This window comes from Mustelus asterias, unplaced genomic scaffold (assembly GCF_964213995.1).
Source record: "Mustelus asterias unplaced genomic scaffold, sMusAst1.hap1.1 HAP1_SCAFFOLD_433, whole genome shotgun sequence".
Classification (NCBI taxonomy): Eukaryota; Metazoa; Chordata; class Chondrichthyes; order Carcharhiniformes; family Triakidae; genus Mustelus; species Mustelus asterias.
In genome coordinates, this window is record NW_027590388.1 from 358,398 (window position 1) to 376,009 (window position 17,612).

Sequence of the window (17,612 nt, forward strand, 5' to 3'; positions counted from 1 at the left end):
TTTGGGGTGGTTTATCTATAGAATAACAGATACCCATAAGTGAGTTAAAGACTGGGGTCCAATCGAGGATTTTGGAGTGGTTTACATAAAATGACAGATACCTGGGAGTGAGTGACAGAGTAGAATCTAATTGAAAGGTTCATGGTGGTTTATGTACAGAATAACAGATACCTGGGAGCGTCATAAACTAGAATCTAATCGAGGGTTTCTGGTGGTTTATAGAACAACAGATACCCGGGAGTGAGTTACAAACTGGAATATAATCAAAGGTTTTCGAGTGGCTTAAATGTAGAATACGCTGGGAGTGAATTTGTACCTGTCTCACTTCCCAAATCTATCTTGTTGCCTTACAATGTTGTCTTAAGTGTCACCTCCTCTGCTTCTGCTGAATATGTTACTGCACTTTGACCATCAGGTCCCTGTCCGCTGAGGAGTTGGTAGTCAGCATCTTTTGGTCGTTTCTTCAGGCTTGTGTATGTTGAATCTTGTACTGGAACCATCTGGGGAGTGTTAGGCTTAGTCTCATCCTGCCTTTGGAGGCTTGCAGCAGGCCCAGCCTCGGCCTGCTCTCTTATTGAGCCTGAGCTCGGCCCAGACTCGGCCTGAATTCTGAGGCTTGCAGCAGGCCCAGCCTCGGCCTGCTCGCTTAGTGAGCCTGCACTAGGCCCAACCTTATCCAGCCTTCTGAGGCCTGCAGCAGGCCCAGCCTCGACCTCCACTGTCAGTTGCGAAGACCGCTTTGGCCTGCCCTGCACCCGTTGGCCAGTGGCCTGGGCTTGCTCCTTGGTGTCAGGTTGAGTTCCAGGACTTAGCAAATCAGAGTAAATTCCTTCTTCTCCTGCAAAGAGGAAAGATCAATTTCAGTGGAAAAAGAAACCTAGGAACAAGGAGCAGTTGGATGCAGTGAGCTTGGTTCTCGTCCTGTGGCACGATTATGCTGATCCTATCAACTCTATTCTCCACTCCACTCCCCGTTCTCTTTTAGAAAATGCCCGAAAATCTCTCAAACTCTGTCTTGAATCTACTCAATGAATGATCATCTACCGCTCTCTGGGTTAGAGAATTTCAAAGACTTACCACTCTGACTGAAAAGCCTGAAATTTGATCCCTTACCCTGAAACCGTGACCCCCATATTCCGGACTCCGCAACCGGGGGAGACATCCGGTAAGCATGTTGCACTTGAAACTGTGAGAGATCTGTATACGTTTCAAACAGATGGACTTCAACCCGGATAAGTGTGTGGTGATCCATTTTGGGATGAAGCAGCAATATAATATGAAGGGTACCATTCTTAGCAGTGTAGAGGATCAGAAGGACCTTGGGGTCCGGGTCCATAGGACTCTTAAATCGGCCTCGCAGGTGGAGGATGCGGTCAAGAAGGCGTACGGCGTACTGGCCTTCATTAATCGAGGGATTGAGTTTAGGAGTCGGGAGATAATGCTGCAGCTTTATAGGACCCTGGTAGACCCCACTTGGAGTACTGCGCGCAGTTCTGGTCACCTCATTACAGGAAAGATGTTGAAGCCATTGAAAGGGTGCAGAGGAGATTTACAAGGATGTTGCCTGGATTGGGGGGCATGCCTTATGAGGATAGGTTGAGGGAGCTTGGTCTCTTCTCCCTGGAGAGACGAAGGATGAGAGGTGACCTGATAGAGGTTTACAAGATGTTGAGAGGTCTGGATAGGGTAGACTCTCAGAGGCTATTTCCAAGGGCTGAAATGGTTGCTACGAGAGGACACAGGTTTAAGGTGCTGGCGGGGGGGGGGGGGGTAGGTACAGAGGAGATGTCAGGGGTAAGTTTTTCACTCAGAGGGTGGTGGGTGAGTGGAATCGGCTGACGTCGGTGGTGGTGGAGGCAAACTCGTTGGGGTCTTTTAAGAGACTTCTGGATGAGTACATGGGATTTAATGGGATTGAGGGCTATAGATAGGCCTAGAGGTGGGGATGTGATCGGCGCAACCTGTGGGCCGAAGGGCCTGTTTGTGCTGTGGCTTTCTATGTTCTATGTTCTATGTTCTATCACCTCTCACACTATTTGCTTCCAGAATACTAATCTCACATCAGCCAATATCCCTCAGCCCAGGAGTCAGTAGCAAAATGATTTTCTCTGTATCGCTCGAATATGAGTTAATTCGGTAAGGAGACCAAAACTGTTCGCAGTATTCCAGCTGTGACAGTACCAACGTAGCTCTAACAAGAATACCTCACTCTAATACACCAAATGCTTGTGTAAAAGAGGCAAACATGGGTTTCGAGCTGATTCCTGTGCCCGCCTGTTTGACAAATCTCCAGGCAAGGGAGATCGGGAGGCAGATTGACACAGAGACAGTCTGAGCATCTCCAAAATGATAAAATTACACTCAGTAATGTTTACAAATAAAAAATTCCCTCTTACACTGCCCCACAACCAAACATTCCGAACAGGTACAGCACGAGGTTAGGGACGGAATACATCTCCGTGTACATAGTTCCCATCAAACACTCCCAGGACAGGTACCGCACAAGGTTAGATACAAAGTAAAACTCCCTCCACACTGTCCTCATCAAACGCTCCCAGAACAGGTAGAGCACAGAGTAAGATACAGAGTAAAACTTGCTCTACACTGTCTCCATCAAACACTCCCAGGCCAGGTATAGCACAGGGTTAGATACAGTGTGAAGCTCCTTCGAGACTGTCCCCATCAAAAACTCCCAGGACAGGTACCGGACGGGGTTACATACAGAGTAAAACTCCCTCTACACTATCCCCATCAAACACTCCTCGGACAGGTAAAGCACAGGGCTCGATACAAAGTAAACCTTCATCGATACTGTCCCCCATCAAACACTTCCAGGACAGGTACAGCTCAGGATTAGATACAGAGTACAACTTCCTCCACACTATCCCCCATCAAACATTCCCAGGACAGGTACAGCACGGTGTCAGATACAGAGTAAAGCTCCCTCTACACTGTCCCCATCAAACACTCCCAGGACAGGTACAGCACGGGGTTAGATACAGAGTAAAGCTCGCTGTACACTGTCCCCATCAAACACTCCCAGGACAGGTACAGCACGGTGTTAGATACAGAGTAAAGCTCCCTCTGCACTGTCCCCATCAAACACTCCCAGGATAGGTACAGCACGGGGTTATATACAGAGTAAAGCTGCCTCTACACTGTCCCCATCAAACACTCCCAGGACAGGTACAGCACGGTGTTAGATACAGAGTAAAACTCCCTCTACACTGTCCCCATCAAACAATCACCGTTGTACCGGCGGAAAACTGCTGACCTCCTCGTACCCACAGTAATGGACAGCAGTTTGTTAGGCAGAGTCAGACAGTTTTGGCGTACACGCTGGATTGAACCCCTACCTTGGTTTTGTCTCCTTTTCTTTTCATTTTTACCTAGACATAAGAGGCAAAATAAGAGAAAGTCAGTATCAGATGATATTGAGTCTCTGTTATCACTCCCTCCCTCTCCCCACTCTCTCCCTCTGCTGCCACCCTCCATCCCTCTCCGACTAAAACCCCAGTTCCAGTGCGAGATTCCCTCTTTGCCGCACAGCACCAGTGCGAGATCTCCTGTCTCTCACAGCCCAGTGTGACATCCCCTGTCCCTCACACCCCCAGTGCGAAATCTCCTCTCTCTCACACCCCCAGTGTGAGATCCCCTGTCTCTCGCACTCCCAGTGTGAGATCCCCTGTCTCTCAAACCCTCGTGCGAGGTCCCCTGTCACTCATACCCCCAGTGCGAGATCCACGACCTCTCACACTCAATGTTCGGGAAGCATTCTGGGATTAAGAGGAGATTGTTTGCTGCTATGAGAACAGACCCAACACTTAACTGCTCTGCTGATGGCACAGATAGAAGGTGATCAGCAAAGCCGCCGTATAAACTGCCAAGAAAATTGCAGTAAGAATAATCTTCACTTTCTGGTACTGAACTGAGGAAACATCTGTAAATAGAACAATATGGAGAAAGAGAGTCGTTCAATAGCAAATGACAACAGCAGGACATTCTCTCACATGCAGTGTGTGTGCGCTTGTGTGTCTCCGTACATTTGTGTGTGTTCATATGTGTCGCGTGTGTGCAGCCTTCTTGAAACGCTGCAGTCCTCGTGCTGTGTGATCCACAATGCCATCGTGATTGTTAACATTGAGTGTCTCGCTGGGCTATTTCTGACAGCAGCTGAGAGTCAACCACATTGCTGTTTTTCGATTCACAGGTGGACCAGTCAGGGTAAGGACTGCAGTTTTTCTTCCCTAAAGGACAGTAGTGAACCCAACCATTTCCAAAAATGGTTTCATGCCACCAGCAGATTCTTAAATCCAGATTTTTGTTATTGAATACAAATACCACTGTCTGTGAGTGCGTGTGTGCGTGAGTGTATGTATGTGTGTGCACATAAGTGTGAGTGTCGACATGTGTGTGTGTATGTGCGTGTGTGTATGTGTGTGTGTGTTTACGTGTGCACATGTGTGTGTGTTTGTGTGTGCGCGCGCGTGAGTGTGTTTGTGTGTGTGTGTTGCACAGGTCTGTGTGTTTGTGTGCATGAGTATGTGTGTATGAATGAAAAAAAAAATCACACTCCTGATGTTGTGCCTCCTAGATGGTGGACAGATTGTGGGGAGTTAGGAAGCGAGTTAATTGACACAAGACTGCCTCATAGTGTCTGAGCAGTATCCTTCCTTATATCATGACGCAGAATATATTACAGTGACAGTGGTAGAATTGATCATCAACCCGCAGGTTAGGGGGGGATTCAGTGTTGGTAACGTCACTGAATGGCAAGGATTTGTTCATGCATTTGAGATGTAGTAAAACGATAGGTTGTTACCTGGTTGAATTCTGATATTGTTGCTGTAGCCACAAGTTTCTCCCAAATCAACAGTCTGCTCGACTCCTGCTGCAGCTTCCTTGCATTTATAAACCGTTTCTCCAAGCTGGGAATCGAGTGTGACATCCAAAATCATCCCACCAAACTTCAGCTCATGCCTCTGATCACTGATAACCTTCTTGTTCCCTCTGAACCACTCAACAGCCGAGTCACGCAAGCTGGAACACATCAGTTCCACTTTGCATGTCCCACTGCTGGGCTGCTTTCTCTCGAGGCAAATCTGCAGCTCCCCAGCAGTACCTAGTGTGAAAAAGAGATTCGTAACTCGAGCAGCTGGCTGCAAGCAAAGATCTATTTTTATTCTCTCACAAGGTGTGGGTGTCGCAGGCTGGAACAGCATTTATTGACCATCTCTAATTGGTCTTGAGAAGGTGGTGGTGAGCTGCCTTCTTGAACCGCGTCAGTCCCCGTGATGTAGGTATGCCCACAGTGCTGCTCGAAAGGGTGTTTCAGGATTTTGACACAGCGACAGTGAAGGAACAGTGATATATTTCCAAGTCAGGATGCTGAGTGACTTGGAGGGGAACCTCCAGGTGGTGGTCTTTCTGCTACTCTTCTAGATGGTAGAGGTCGTGCAATTGAAGCGTGCTGTCGAAGGAATCTCAGTGAGTTCCTGCAGTGCATCGCGTAGAGGCTACTCATGGCTGCCACTGTGCGTCAGTGGTGGAAGGAGTGAATGTTATTGGAAGGGCTGCTTTATCTTTGGCCGTGTAGAGCTTCATGGGTGTTGATGGAGCTGCACATACCAAGGCAAGAGCAGACTATTCCATCATACTCCTGACTTGTGCCTGATGGTGGGTCTGTCTTCACAACGGAAGACATGAATAATGTACCAAAAGCTCTGAGAGAAACAAGTTTTAATGAAGTGCTGAAGGAAATCAGTATTTATAGCGAAATGGTTTGGGGGAAAATAATGGGATTGAACAAAGAACAAAGAAAATTACAACACAGGAATAGGCCCTTCGGCCGTCCAAGCCTGCACCGACCATGCTGCCCGACTGAACTAAAGCCCCCTATCCTTCTGGGAACCTTATCGCTGTATTCCCATCTTATTCATGTATTTGGCAAGATGCCCCTTAAAAGTCACTATCGTATCTGCTTCCACTGCCTTCCCCAGCAGCGAGTTCCAGGCACCCACCACCCTCTGTGCAAAGCACGTGCCTCATACATCGCCTTTAAACCTTGCCCCTCGCAACTTAAACCTATGCCCCCGAGTAATTGACTCTTCTACTGTGGGAAAATAGCGTCTGACTATCCATTCTGTCCCCCTTCATGATCTTGTAGAGGTTGATCAGTTCGCCCGCTCAACGTTTGTCGTTCCAGCGAGAACAAACTAAGATTCTCCAACCTCTGCTCACAGCTAATGTCCTGCATACCAGGCAACATCCTGGTTAAAGGGTGGCAGGTAAGAAGATTGGATAGGATAGGATAGGATAGGATAAAGACAGCAAAGAATGACAAAAAGATTAATAAAGAGGGAGAATGAGAGAAAGTTATCGAGGAATATGAGAAATTGAAATGTAGTATATAATGTAACAATTTCCACAGATACTTAAAAAAGAAAAGTCAACAAAGTGAGCATTGGTCCTATAGAAAGTATGTCTGGGGAGTTGAAAAAAAACAATAAGGAGATAGTAGATGAACTGAACCAGTATTATAAAAAAAGGTTGGTGGCACGGTGGTTAGCATTGCTGCCTCATAGCGCCAGGGACTCGGGTTCAATTTTGGCCTCGGGTAACTGTCTGTTTGGAGTTTGCACGTTCTCCCCATGTCTGCATGGGTTTTCTCCGGATGTTCCGTTTCCTCCCACAGTCCAAAGATGTGCGGGTTATATTGATTGGCAATGGTAAATTGACACTCTGGTCAGGGGACTTAGCAAGGTTAATATGAAGGATGAGGGGAATAGGGTCTGGGTGGGATTGTGGTCGGTGGCAGACTTGATGCTCTCAATGGCTTCCTTCTGCACTGCAGGCATTCTATTCTATGAAATTTCTTCTGCACCCTCTCCAAAACCTCCACATCCTTCTGGTAGCGTGAAGACCAGAATTGAACACGATATTCCAAGTGCAGCCGAACTAAGGTTCTATAAAGATGCAACATGACTTGACAATTTTTAAACTCAATGCCCCGGCCGATGAAGGCAAGCATGCTGTATGCATTCTTGACTACCTTATATGAAACTACAGCACAAAACAGGCCGTTCGGCCCCACAAGTTGTGCCGAACATATCCCTACCTTCTAGGCCTACCTATAACCCTCCATCCTATTAAGTCCCATGTACTCATCCAGGAGTCTCTTAAAAGACCCTATTGAGTTTGCCTCCACCACCACTGACGGCAGCCGATTTCACTCGTCCACCACCCTCTGTGTGAAAAGGTTCCCCCTAACATTTCCCCTGTACCTACCCCCCAGCACCTTAAACCTGTGTCCTCTCGTAGCAGAGATTTCCACCCTGAGAAAAAGCCTCTGAGAGTCCACTCGATCTATGCCTCTCAACATCTTATACACCTCTATTAGGTCTCCTCTCATCCTACGTCTCTCCAAGGAGAAAAGACCGAGCTCCCTCAGCCTATCCTCATAAGGCATGCCAGTCAATCCAGGCAACATCCTTCTAAATCTCCTCTGCACCCGTTCAATCTTTTCCACATCCTTCCTATAATGAGGCGACCAGAACAGAGCACAGTACTCCAAGTGTGGACTGACGAGGGTCTTATATAGCTGCATCATTATCCCCGGACTCCTAAACTCAATCCCTCGATTGATAAAGGCCAGCACACCATACGCCTTCTTAACCACCTCCTCCACCTCTGGGGCCAATTTTAGAGTCCTATGGACCCGGACCCCAAGGTCCTTCTGATCCTCTACAGTACGAAGAGTCTTTACCTTTATATTGTACTCCTTCATCCCATTTGACCTGCCAAAATGGACCACTACGCATTTATCTGGGTAGAAGTCCATCTGCCACTTCTCCACCCAGTCTTGCATCCTATCTATGTCCCTCTGTAACTTCTGACATCCGTCCAGACTATCCACAACCCCACCAAACTTCGTGTCGTCGGCAAACTGACCAACCCATCCCTCCACGTCCTCATCCAGGTCATTTATGAAAATGACAAACAGCAAGGGTCCCAGAACAGATCCCTGGGGCACACCACTGGTGACCGACCTCTATTTAGAAAAATCTGTACCCACTCTCTGCCTCCTCTGGGCAAGCCAGTTCTGGATCCACAGGGCAGCAGCCCCTTGGATCCCATGCCCTCTCACTTTTTCTAGAACCCTTGCATGGGGGACCTTATCGAACGCCTTGCTAAGATCCATATAAACCACATCTACCGCTTTCCCTTCGTCACTGTGTTTAGTCACATTTTTCAAGAACTCCACCAGGCTCGTAAGGCACGATCTGCCTTTGACAAAGCCATGCTGAGTATTCTTGAGCATACTAAACCTCTCTAAATGCTCATAAATCTTGTCCCACAGGATCTTCTCCATCAGCCTACCAACCACTGAGGTTAGACTCACCAGTCGGTAATTTCCTGGGCTATCCTTAATCCCCTTCTTGAAAATAGGAACCACATCCGCAATCCTCCAATTCTCCGGCACCTCTCCCGTCTCCATCGACCTTCTCCACCTGCGTTGCCACTTTCAGTGACTTGGATATCTGCACACCCAGATCCCTCTGCCTGTCAATATTCTTAAGGGTTCTGCCATTTACTGTATATTTCCCATCTATATTAGACTTCCAAAATGCATTACCTCACATTTGTCCATTAAACTCCATCTGCCATCTCTCCGCCCAAATCTCGAACCATTCTATATCCTGCTGTATCCTCTGACAGTCGTCACTGCGATCCACAATTCCTCCAATTTTTGCATCGTCTGCAGACTTACTAATCAAACCAGTTACATTTCCCTCCAAATCATTTATATATATTACAAGCATCAAAAGTCCCAGCATTGATCCCTGAAGAACGCCACTTGTCACAGCCCTCCATTCAGAAACGCACCCTTCCATTACTACCCTCTGTCTTCTATGACCGAGGCAGTTCTGCATCCATCTTGCCAGCTGATCTCTGATCCCGTGCGACTTAACCTTCTGTACCAGTCTGCCATGAGGGACCTTGTCAAAGGCCTTACTGAAGTCCATGTAGACAACATGCACTGCCCTACCCTCATCAATCATCTTCGCCACTTCCTCGAAAAACTCGATTAGCTAAGTGAGACACGACCTCCCTATCACAAAACCATGTTGTGACTCACTAATACGTCCACTTATTTTCAAGTGGGAGTAAATCCTGTCTCGAAGAATGCTCTCCAATAATTTCCCCACCATTGGCTGAAGGCTCACCGGCCTTTAATTACCTGGTTTATCCTTACTACCCTTCATAAACAAAGGAACAACGTTATCCAATCTTCTGGGACCTCCACTGTACTAGTGAGGATACAAAGATTTCTCTCAAGTCCTGAGCAGTTTCCTGCCTTGCATCTCTCAGTATTCTGGGGTGTTTCCCATCAGGCCCCGTGGACTCGTCTAATTTAGTGCTTTTCAAGAACCCAATATTACCTCCTTTTTGGTCTCATCATGACCCAAACTATCTACACACACTTCCCCAGACTCATCATTAAGCAAGTCCTCCTCTTTTGTGAAAACTGACGCAAAGTATTCATTTAATACCGCGCTCATTTCCTCTTTTCCTCCAGCTCCATGCATAGATCCCCTCCCCTGTCCTCCTCCAGGTTCCTTGCTTTCTCTTCATATATGCATAAAAAGGATTTTCCTTAATCTTGCTGGCCAATTACTTTTTGTTACCCCTTTTAGCCCTCCTTACTCCTTGCTTGAGCTTCTTTCTACTTTTCTTGTATTCCACTTCTCCTTCGTGTGTTCCCATTCTCCTAGCCTTGACAAATGCTTCCTTTTTCTCCAGCCAAAAGAGAACATGCTGGAAAATCTCAGCAGGTCTGGCCGCATCTGTAAGGAGAGAAAAGAGCTGATGTTTCGACTCCAGATGACCCTTTGTCAAAGCTAAAAGACATAGAAAGTCAAAGATATTTATAGTGCAGGGTGAGGAAATGAAACATGAGTCATCGCCACAGGAACCATGAGCTTCCTTTTTTCTCTTTGACTAGGCTCACAATATCTCTCACTATCCAAGTTTGCTGAAACTTGCCACAATTACCCTTCAGCCTCATAGGAATGTGCCAGTCCTGAATTCCTACCAACTTGCAGTTGAAAACCTCCACATGTCAGAAATTGATTTGCCCTCAAATATCTGCCCCAATCTATATTCTTCAATTCCTGCCTAATAATGTTGTAATTCGCCTTCCCCTAATTTAGCACCTTCACTTGAGGACTACACTTATCTTTATCCATCAGTACCTTGAAGCTTACTGAATTGTGGTCACTGTTCCCAAACTGCTCTCCTCCTGAAACGTCGTCACCTGGCCAGGCTCATTCCCCAATAACAGGTCCAGTATGGCTCCTTCCCGAGTTGGACTATCGACATAATAGTTCAAGACATCCTCCTGGATGTGCCTTACAAACTCTGCCCCATCCACGTCGCGAGCACTAAGTAGTCCCAGTCATTTTGGGGAAGTTAATATCTCCCTCCACAGCAACCCTGTTACTTTTGCACCTTGCCAAAATCCGCCTATATATCTGTTCCTCTGTCGCTGGCTTTTAGGGGGACTACAGTAAACCCCCAGCGTTGTGACTACACCCTTCCTATTCCTGAGCTCTACCCATGTTGCCTCGCTGTATGAGTTCTCTGAGGTGTCCTCCCACAATACATTTGTGATATTCTCCAGTAGTGTAACTCCCCCAACCCTTTTAGATCCCCCTCTATCCCACTGAAAACATCTGTATCCTGGAACGTAAAGCTGCCAATCCTGTCCTTCCCTTAGCCAAGTCTCTAATGGCAACAACATCATAATTCCAAGTATTAATCCAAGCCCTAAGTTCTTACCTGTTACACTTCCCGCATTGAAACAAATGTACATCAGTCCACCAGAACCTCTTTGATGAGCAACCACACTCTGCCTGCTCTTTCTCTGAATTTTACTGGACCTACTCTCCAGTCCTCCTTAAGTGGGCGGCATGGTGGCACAGTGGTTAGCACCGCTGCTTCCCAGCGTGATGGACCAGGGTTCGATTGCCTTCTTGGGTTACTGTCTGTGTGGAGTGTGCACGTCCTCCCCATGTCTGCGTGGGTTCCTTCAGGGTGTTCCGGTTTCCTCCCACAGTCTGAAAGACGTGCTGGTTAGGTGCATTGATCCGAACAAGTGCCAAGTGCGGTGACTAGGGGAATTTCACCGTCACTTAATTGCAGTGTTAATGTAAGCCTTATTTATGACTAATAAATGAACTATTACTTTAAGTTAATTCACCTTTGCTTTGGTTCCTATCCCCTGCCAAAGTACTTTAAATCCTCCCGTGTGATACTAGCAAACCTCCCGGTCAGAATATTAATGCCCCTCCAGTTTAGATACAAGCCGTCCTTGTACAGATCCCACCTGTCCCGTAAGAGATCCCAGTGGTCCAGATATCTAAACCCTTCCCCGTACACCAGTTGTTGAGCCACATGTTGAGCTGTACTACCTTCCAATTTCTCGCCTCACTGGTACATAGCGCAGGGTCACTGTCTGTGTGGAGTTTGCACATACTCCTCGTGTCTGCGTGGGTTTCCTCCGGGCGCTCCGGTTTCCTCCCACAGTCCAAAGATGTGCGGGTTAGGTTGATTGGCCAGGTTAAAAATTGTCCCTTAGAGTCCTGGGATGCGTAGGTTAGAGGGATTAGCGGGTAAAATATGTGGGGGTAGGGCCTGGGTGGGATTGTGGTCGGTGCAGACTCGATGGGCCGAATGGCCTCCGACTGCACTGTAGGGTTTCTATGTCTTCTATCTAGGTAATAATCCTGAGATTACAATCCTAGAGGTCCTGCTTTTTAACATTCTATCTAACTTCCTAAACTGCTGCAGGATCTCATCACTCTTTCTAAAATGGTCTCTGGGGCCTTATAATCTTCATCTCAGAGTACATAACGGAACAGCCCTAGAGGGGGGTGGCACGGTGGCACAGTGGTCAGCTCTGTTGCCTCAAAGCTCGAGCTTTAATTCCAGCCTCGATCACTGTCTGTTTAGAGTTTACACGTTCTCCCCGTGTCTGCGTGGGTTTCCTCCGGGTGCCCCGGTTTCCTCCTACAGTCCAAAGTTACAGAGTTAAAGGTTCCAACAGTGCAGAAGGAGGCCATTCGGCCCATCAAGTCTGCAAGGAACGCAATCCCACCCAGGCTCTATCCCCGTAACCCCATGTATTTAACCAAGCTAGTCCCTCTGACACTATGGGGCACTTTAGCATGGCCAATCCACCTAACCCACACATGCTTGGAATGTGGGAGGAAATCGGAGCACCTGGAGGAAATCCACGCAGACACGGGGAGAACGTGCAGACTCCGCACAGACAGTAACCCAAGCCAGGAATCGAACCCAGATCCCTGGCGATGTGAGGCAGCTGTGCTAACCACTGTGCCACCGTGCCGCCTGCAGATTAGGTTTATTGGCCATACTAAATTGACCCGAGTGTCAGGGGATTGGCAGGGTAAATATGTGGGGTCATGGGAATAGGGTCTGGGTGGCATTGTGGTCGGTGCAAACTCGATCGGCCAAACGGCTTCTTTCAGAACTGTATGAATTCTGTGATTCTATGAAATAGGGACACATTTGGTGTCATTTTCCAGTTCTTTGGTCTCTGGACTGGTTCCTGCAGATTGGAGGGTAGATAATGTAAGCCCGCGATTCAGAAAATGGGGTAGAGAGAACAGGGTACTATGGACCAATGAACCTGACATCAGTATTGGCGAAGGAGCTGGAGTCCGTTTATCAAGTATTTCAAAACTCAGCAGTTGGAAAACAGTGGTATAATCAGGCAATGCCAGCATCTATTTACAAAGGAGAAATCATGCTTGGTGAATCTATTGGAATTATTTGAGAATGTAACCATTCGAGGAGAACTAGAGAAGGTGGTTTATTTGGACTTTCAGAAGGCTTTTAACAAGTTAGTGTTTTGAGATAGATAGAGAGCTGATTAGCAGGCAGGAAACAGAGTTAGCATAAATGGGTCTTTTTTCGATTGGCAAGCAGTGACTCGTGGACTACTGCAGGGATCGGTGTTGGGATCCCAACTGTTCACATAAAAGATTGATGATTCGGAAGAGGGAACGAAATGTACTAGCTCCAAGTTTGCAGATGACAAATTATGGTGGGAGGGTGAGCTGTGAGGGGGATGCAGGGATTCTTTAATCTGATTTGGACAGGCTGAATGAGTGCGCATACGCATGGCAGATGCAGTACAACGTGGACAAATGTGAGATTATCCACTTTGGTGGCAATAATAGGAAGACAGATTATTGTTTGAATGGTTGTAAACTGAGAGAGGTGGATTCTCACCGAGACCTTGGTGACCTCGTGCATCAGTTGCCGAAAGTAAACACTGAGGCACTTAGCAGGCAGTAAAGAAGGCAAATAGTATGTTGGACTTCATAGCGAGAGATAAGAGTGTCGGAATAGGGATGTTTTATTGCAATTGTGTCGGGTGTTGGTGAGGCCACACTTGGAGTACTGTGTGCAGTTTTGGTGTCCGTATCTGAGGAAGGGTGTCCTTGCTATAGGAGGCAAGCACCAAAGGGTTACCAGGCTCATTCCTGGAGTGGCAGGTCCGTCATGTGAGGAGAGACTAAATCAGTTACGCTTATATTCACTGGGGTTTAGAAGAGTGAGAGGGGATCTCATAGGAATTATTAAATGGCGGGGGAGTCCAGAATTAGGTGTCGTACTTTGAGGATAAGGGATGAACTGATTAAGACTGAGGTGATTAAAAATGTCTTCACCCAGAGAGTGGTGAATCTGTGGAATTCAATGTGACAGCAAGGAGTTAAGTCCAAAACGTTGTGTGATTTCAAGTTATTAGATATAGCTCAAGGGATCAAGGGATATGCGGGGGGTTGGGGGGGGCGGGTGAGGTGGTGGGGGGATGGTTGAGGGAGGGGGTGATCAGTTTCTGAGTATCTGACTGAGAAGATGAGTGGTTATGCTGTAGCAATGAGAGGCAAACATAAGAAATATTTCTAAAATCAACAAATGAGACGCCATCAAATCTGAATTTCAAATTGAGCCTGAGGGTTTTTAAAGTCTTAATCAAAGGGATTTCAGGAAAAGGTGAGCAGATGATGTTTGATCTCAAAGTAGACAAGATCATGTTGAAAAGCTCAACAGTTTTGTACTGCCTGTCCTCAACTGCCTCACACTCAGACCCTTCCTCACACTCACACACACCCCTCTCACCCTCCTTCATACACCCTCTACTATATAAGCACCCTCCATCACAAGCTCACCACCTCCCCCTCACATTATCTCCCTCACACCCCCCCACCCCTTCTCCCTCACCCCCTCTCCTTATGCACCCTCACTTATACCGTCACCCGCCCTCACAATCACACCCACCTTCGCACCCTGTCCTGCTTATACCTTCTCCTTCCCTCACATCCTTTCCTTCACACCTGCTTCCTCATGTGTATTCTCCTTCATACTCACCCCCTCTGCCACACTCTCCCCTTCCCTCTCCCTCACACACTCTCCCTCACACTCACACCATCCTTCAGGCTCACCGTTCCTCTCGCTCAGTCACATTCACTCACGCTGGTGCTCACTCACAACTCACACCTTTTCCCTCTCATACCTTCTCCCACCCTCTCATCCTTTCCTGCACACTCGCCCTCCTCCGCACTTATGCCATCCCACGCCCTCATCCCCTCTCCCCCACACTCACCCTCTTCCCGCACTCTCGCCCCCTGCCCTCACACGCCCTCACCCCCTTCCTCATCCTACCACTCCGCACTCTCGAGTCATAGAAACCCTACAGTGCAGAAGGAGGCCATTCGGCCCATCGAGTCTGCACCGACCACAATCCCACCCAGGCTCTACCCCCACATATTTACCCGCTAATCACTCTAACTACACATCTCAGGGACAATTTTTAACCTGGCCAATCAACCTAACCCACACATCTTTGGACTGTGGGAGGAAACCGGAGCATCCGGAGGAAACCCACGCAGACACGAGGAGAATGTGCAAACTCCACACAGACAGTGACCCGAGCCGGGAATCGAACCCGGGACCCTGGAGCTGTGAAGCAGCAGTGCTAACCACTGTGCTACCGTGCTGCCCAAGTCATAGAGCTTTATAGCATGGAAACAGGCCCTTCTGCCCAACTAGTCCCTGCCACCCTTTTTTTTAACCACTAAGCTAGTCCCAATTACCTGCATTTGGCCCATATCCCTGTCGACCCATCTTACCCATGTAGCTGTCTGAACGCTTTTTAAAAGACAAAATTGTACCCGTCTCTATTACTATCTTTGGCAGCTTGTTCCAGACACTCACCACCCTCTGTGAAAAACTTGCCCCTCTCGACAAATTTGTATCTCTCCCCTCTCACCTTAAACCTATGCCCTCTAGTTTTCCCCTACCTCTGGGAAAATATGTTGATTAGCTAACTGATCTATGGCCCTCATTATCTTATAGACCTCTATTCTCACCCCTAGGTCCTCCTAAGTCTCCTGCTCTCCAGGGAAAAATGTCCCAGCCTATCCAGCCTCTCCTTATAACTCAAACCATTAAGTCCTGGTAACATCCTAATAAATTATTTCTACATTCTTTCTAGTTTAATAATCTTCTTTATGAAATAGGATGACCAGAACTGTACACAGTATTCCAAGTATGGCCTTGCCAATGTTTTGTACAAATTCAACAAGACGTCCCAACTACTGTATTCATTGGTCTAACCGAGGGAACCAAGTATGCCGAATGCCTTCTTCACCACTCTGTCCTCCCCCTCCTCTCCACTCACCCCCTCCCCCGCACTCTCACCGTCCATCACAGGTACCCTCCATCACAGGCACCCTCCATCATAGACACTCTCCATCATAGTCACTCTCCATCTCAGTAACCCTCTCTCACACACCCCTTCCTCACGCATCCTCTGCCACTCCCTCTCTCTCAGGCCCTAATTCAATTGATGTGGTTCACTCCATCTTATCACTTTCTCACCTCACATCCTCCCCTCACTCTCTCACCTTTGCTGAATCTCTCTGTGACTCCCTCCCTCTCAATGCCTCTTTCTCACTCATCCTCTCTCGCTCCCTTCCTCCTACTCCCTCTCTTCACTCACACCCCTTCCCAATTTCTTCCTTTCCTCCCTCACCACTGTCTCCCTCATTCACCCCTCCATCACTCAAAACTCCCTTCCTTACTACTCACTCTATAACTCACTCACCACTTCTTCCCTGTCCCTCCCTCACTCTACCCCTCACCCCTTCACCACTCCCTCCCTCCATCACTCTTTCCCTCCCTCACTCACAACTCCCTTCTTCACTCACAATTCCCTCCCTCACTCACTCACCACTCCCTCCCTCACTCACTCACCAGTCCCTCCGTCAATCTTTCCCTCACTCACTCCATTCCCTCTATGTATAACTCACTCACCAGTCCCTCCGTCACTCTTTCCCTCCCTCACTCACCACTCCCTCCCTCACTCACCACTCCACAGTGACAGCAGGATCAGGGTTCCCCACAGATTTCCATACATTGGATCCATTGGTTGATTCCTGCGGATTGGAAGGTGCAGAGAGATGATGGACGAACGAGGCTGAGGGAATCTTCAGAAACTGCTGACGAATTGAATCCGTTCAGTGCAAGAATTGAAGGGTTTGGTCCAGAAACTTGCGATAGCATCTGAGACTTGGTCACTTCCTGAGAAAAGGTGTCAGCTGATAACATCCACAAAACCAAAATAGACGCCAGAGCACAAAATTCTTCTCGGAACTGACCACGACAAAGAGAGAGAGAGAGAAACAGAGTTAAAGCAACAACAGAAAGGGAAAGGGAGAAGGAGTAACAGAAAGAGGAACACAAAGGGAAACAGACAGGAGAGATGAAAAAGCAGCAACAAAGATTGAGAAACAGAAATAGAGATAGAAAGAAACAAAATGGCAGAGAAACTCGTCGAGAGAAACAAATTAATACAGAAAGGCAAGCAGAGAGACGTGGGCAGACAGAAGCAGAGGCCAAAAGAGAGAGACAGCAACAGAGAGAGAGAGAGACAAACAGGGAGACTGACGCGGGGGCCAGCAAAGGGAGAAAGAAACAGAGAGAGAGGGAGAAAGAAACAGAGATAGATAGAGAAAAACACACAAACACAGAGAAACAGAGAGAAAGACAGAAAGAGAGAGAGAAAGAGAGAGGGAGAGGAACGGAGACAGATAGAAGGAAACTGAGAGAGAGTGAAACAGCGGAAGAGAGAGAGGCAGGGAGAAAGAGACAGAGAGAGAGCGATGCAGGGAGAGAGAGAGGGGGGGGGGGGGGTGGTCGCAGGGCGAGAGAGAGAGGCAGGGAGAGAGAAAGAGAGGCAGAGAGAGAGAGAGACAGAGGGAGTGAAGCGGGGGGGGGGGGCGGCGGGAGAGGAGAGAGAGAGAAGCAGGGAGAGAGAGCAAGGCAGGGAGAGAGACAGGCAGGTAGAGAGTGAGAGAGAGGGAGAGGCAGGCAGAGAGAGAGGGAAAGGCAGGGAGAGAGAGAGAGAGAGAGGCAGGGTGAGAGGGAGAAGCAGGCAGAGACAGAGAGAGAGAGACAGGGAGAGAGAGGAAGAGAGGCAGAGAGAGAGGGAGAGAGAGAGGCAGGTAGAGAGACAT

General features: G+C 48.0%; 1 protein-coding gene across 1 annotated transcript; it reads right to left on the reverse strand.

Moving 5' to 3' along the window:
* Positions 1–204: 204 nt before the first annotated feature.
* On the reverse strand, positions 205–17,209 carry LOC144486731 (uncharacterized). The gene is made up of 5 exons (XM_078204759.1): positions 16,465–17,209; positions 4,823–5,122; positions 3,830–3,940; positions 3,357–3,389; positions 205–838 (listed from the first exon to the last, which is right to left on the reverse strand). Exons 1-5 carry the CDS (start codon positions 16,520–16,522, stop codon positions 348–350), a joined length of 993 nt encoding a protein of 330 aa, XP_078060885.1. The 5' UTR covers positions 16,523–17,209; the 3' UTR covers positions 205–347.
* Between the last annotated feature and the right edge of the window lie 403 nt (positions 17,210–17,612).

Excerpts from the sequence above, each read along its gene's own strand:
- LOC144486731 (XM_078204759.1), bottom strand. The coding sequence starts at position 16,522 with ATGGATCCAATGTATGGAAATCTGTGGGGAACCCTGATCCTGCTGTCA. Across the intron at positions 3,941-4,822 it reads CAATATCAGAATTCAACCAG|ATGTTTCCTCAGTTCAGTAC; the intron begins GTAACAACCTAT and ends TTCTATTTACAG. Across the intron at positions 839-3,356 it reads GAAAAGGAGACAAAACCAAG|GAGAAGAAGGAATTTACTCT; the intron begins GTAGGGGTTCAA and ends TCCTCTTTGCAG.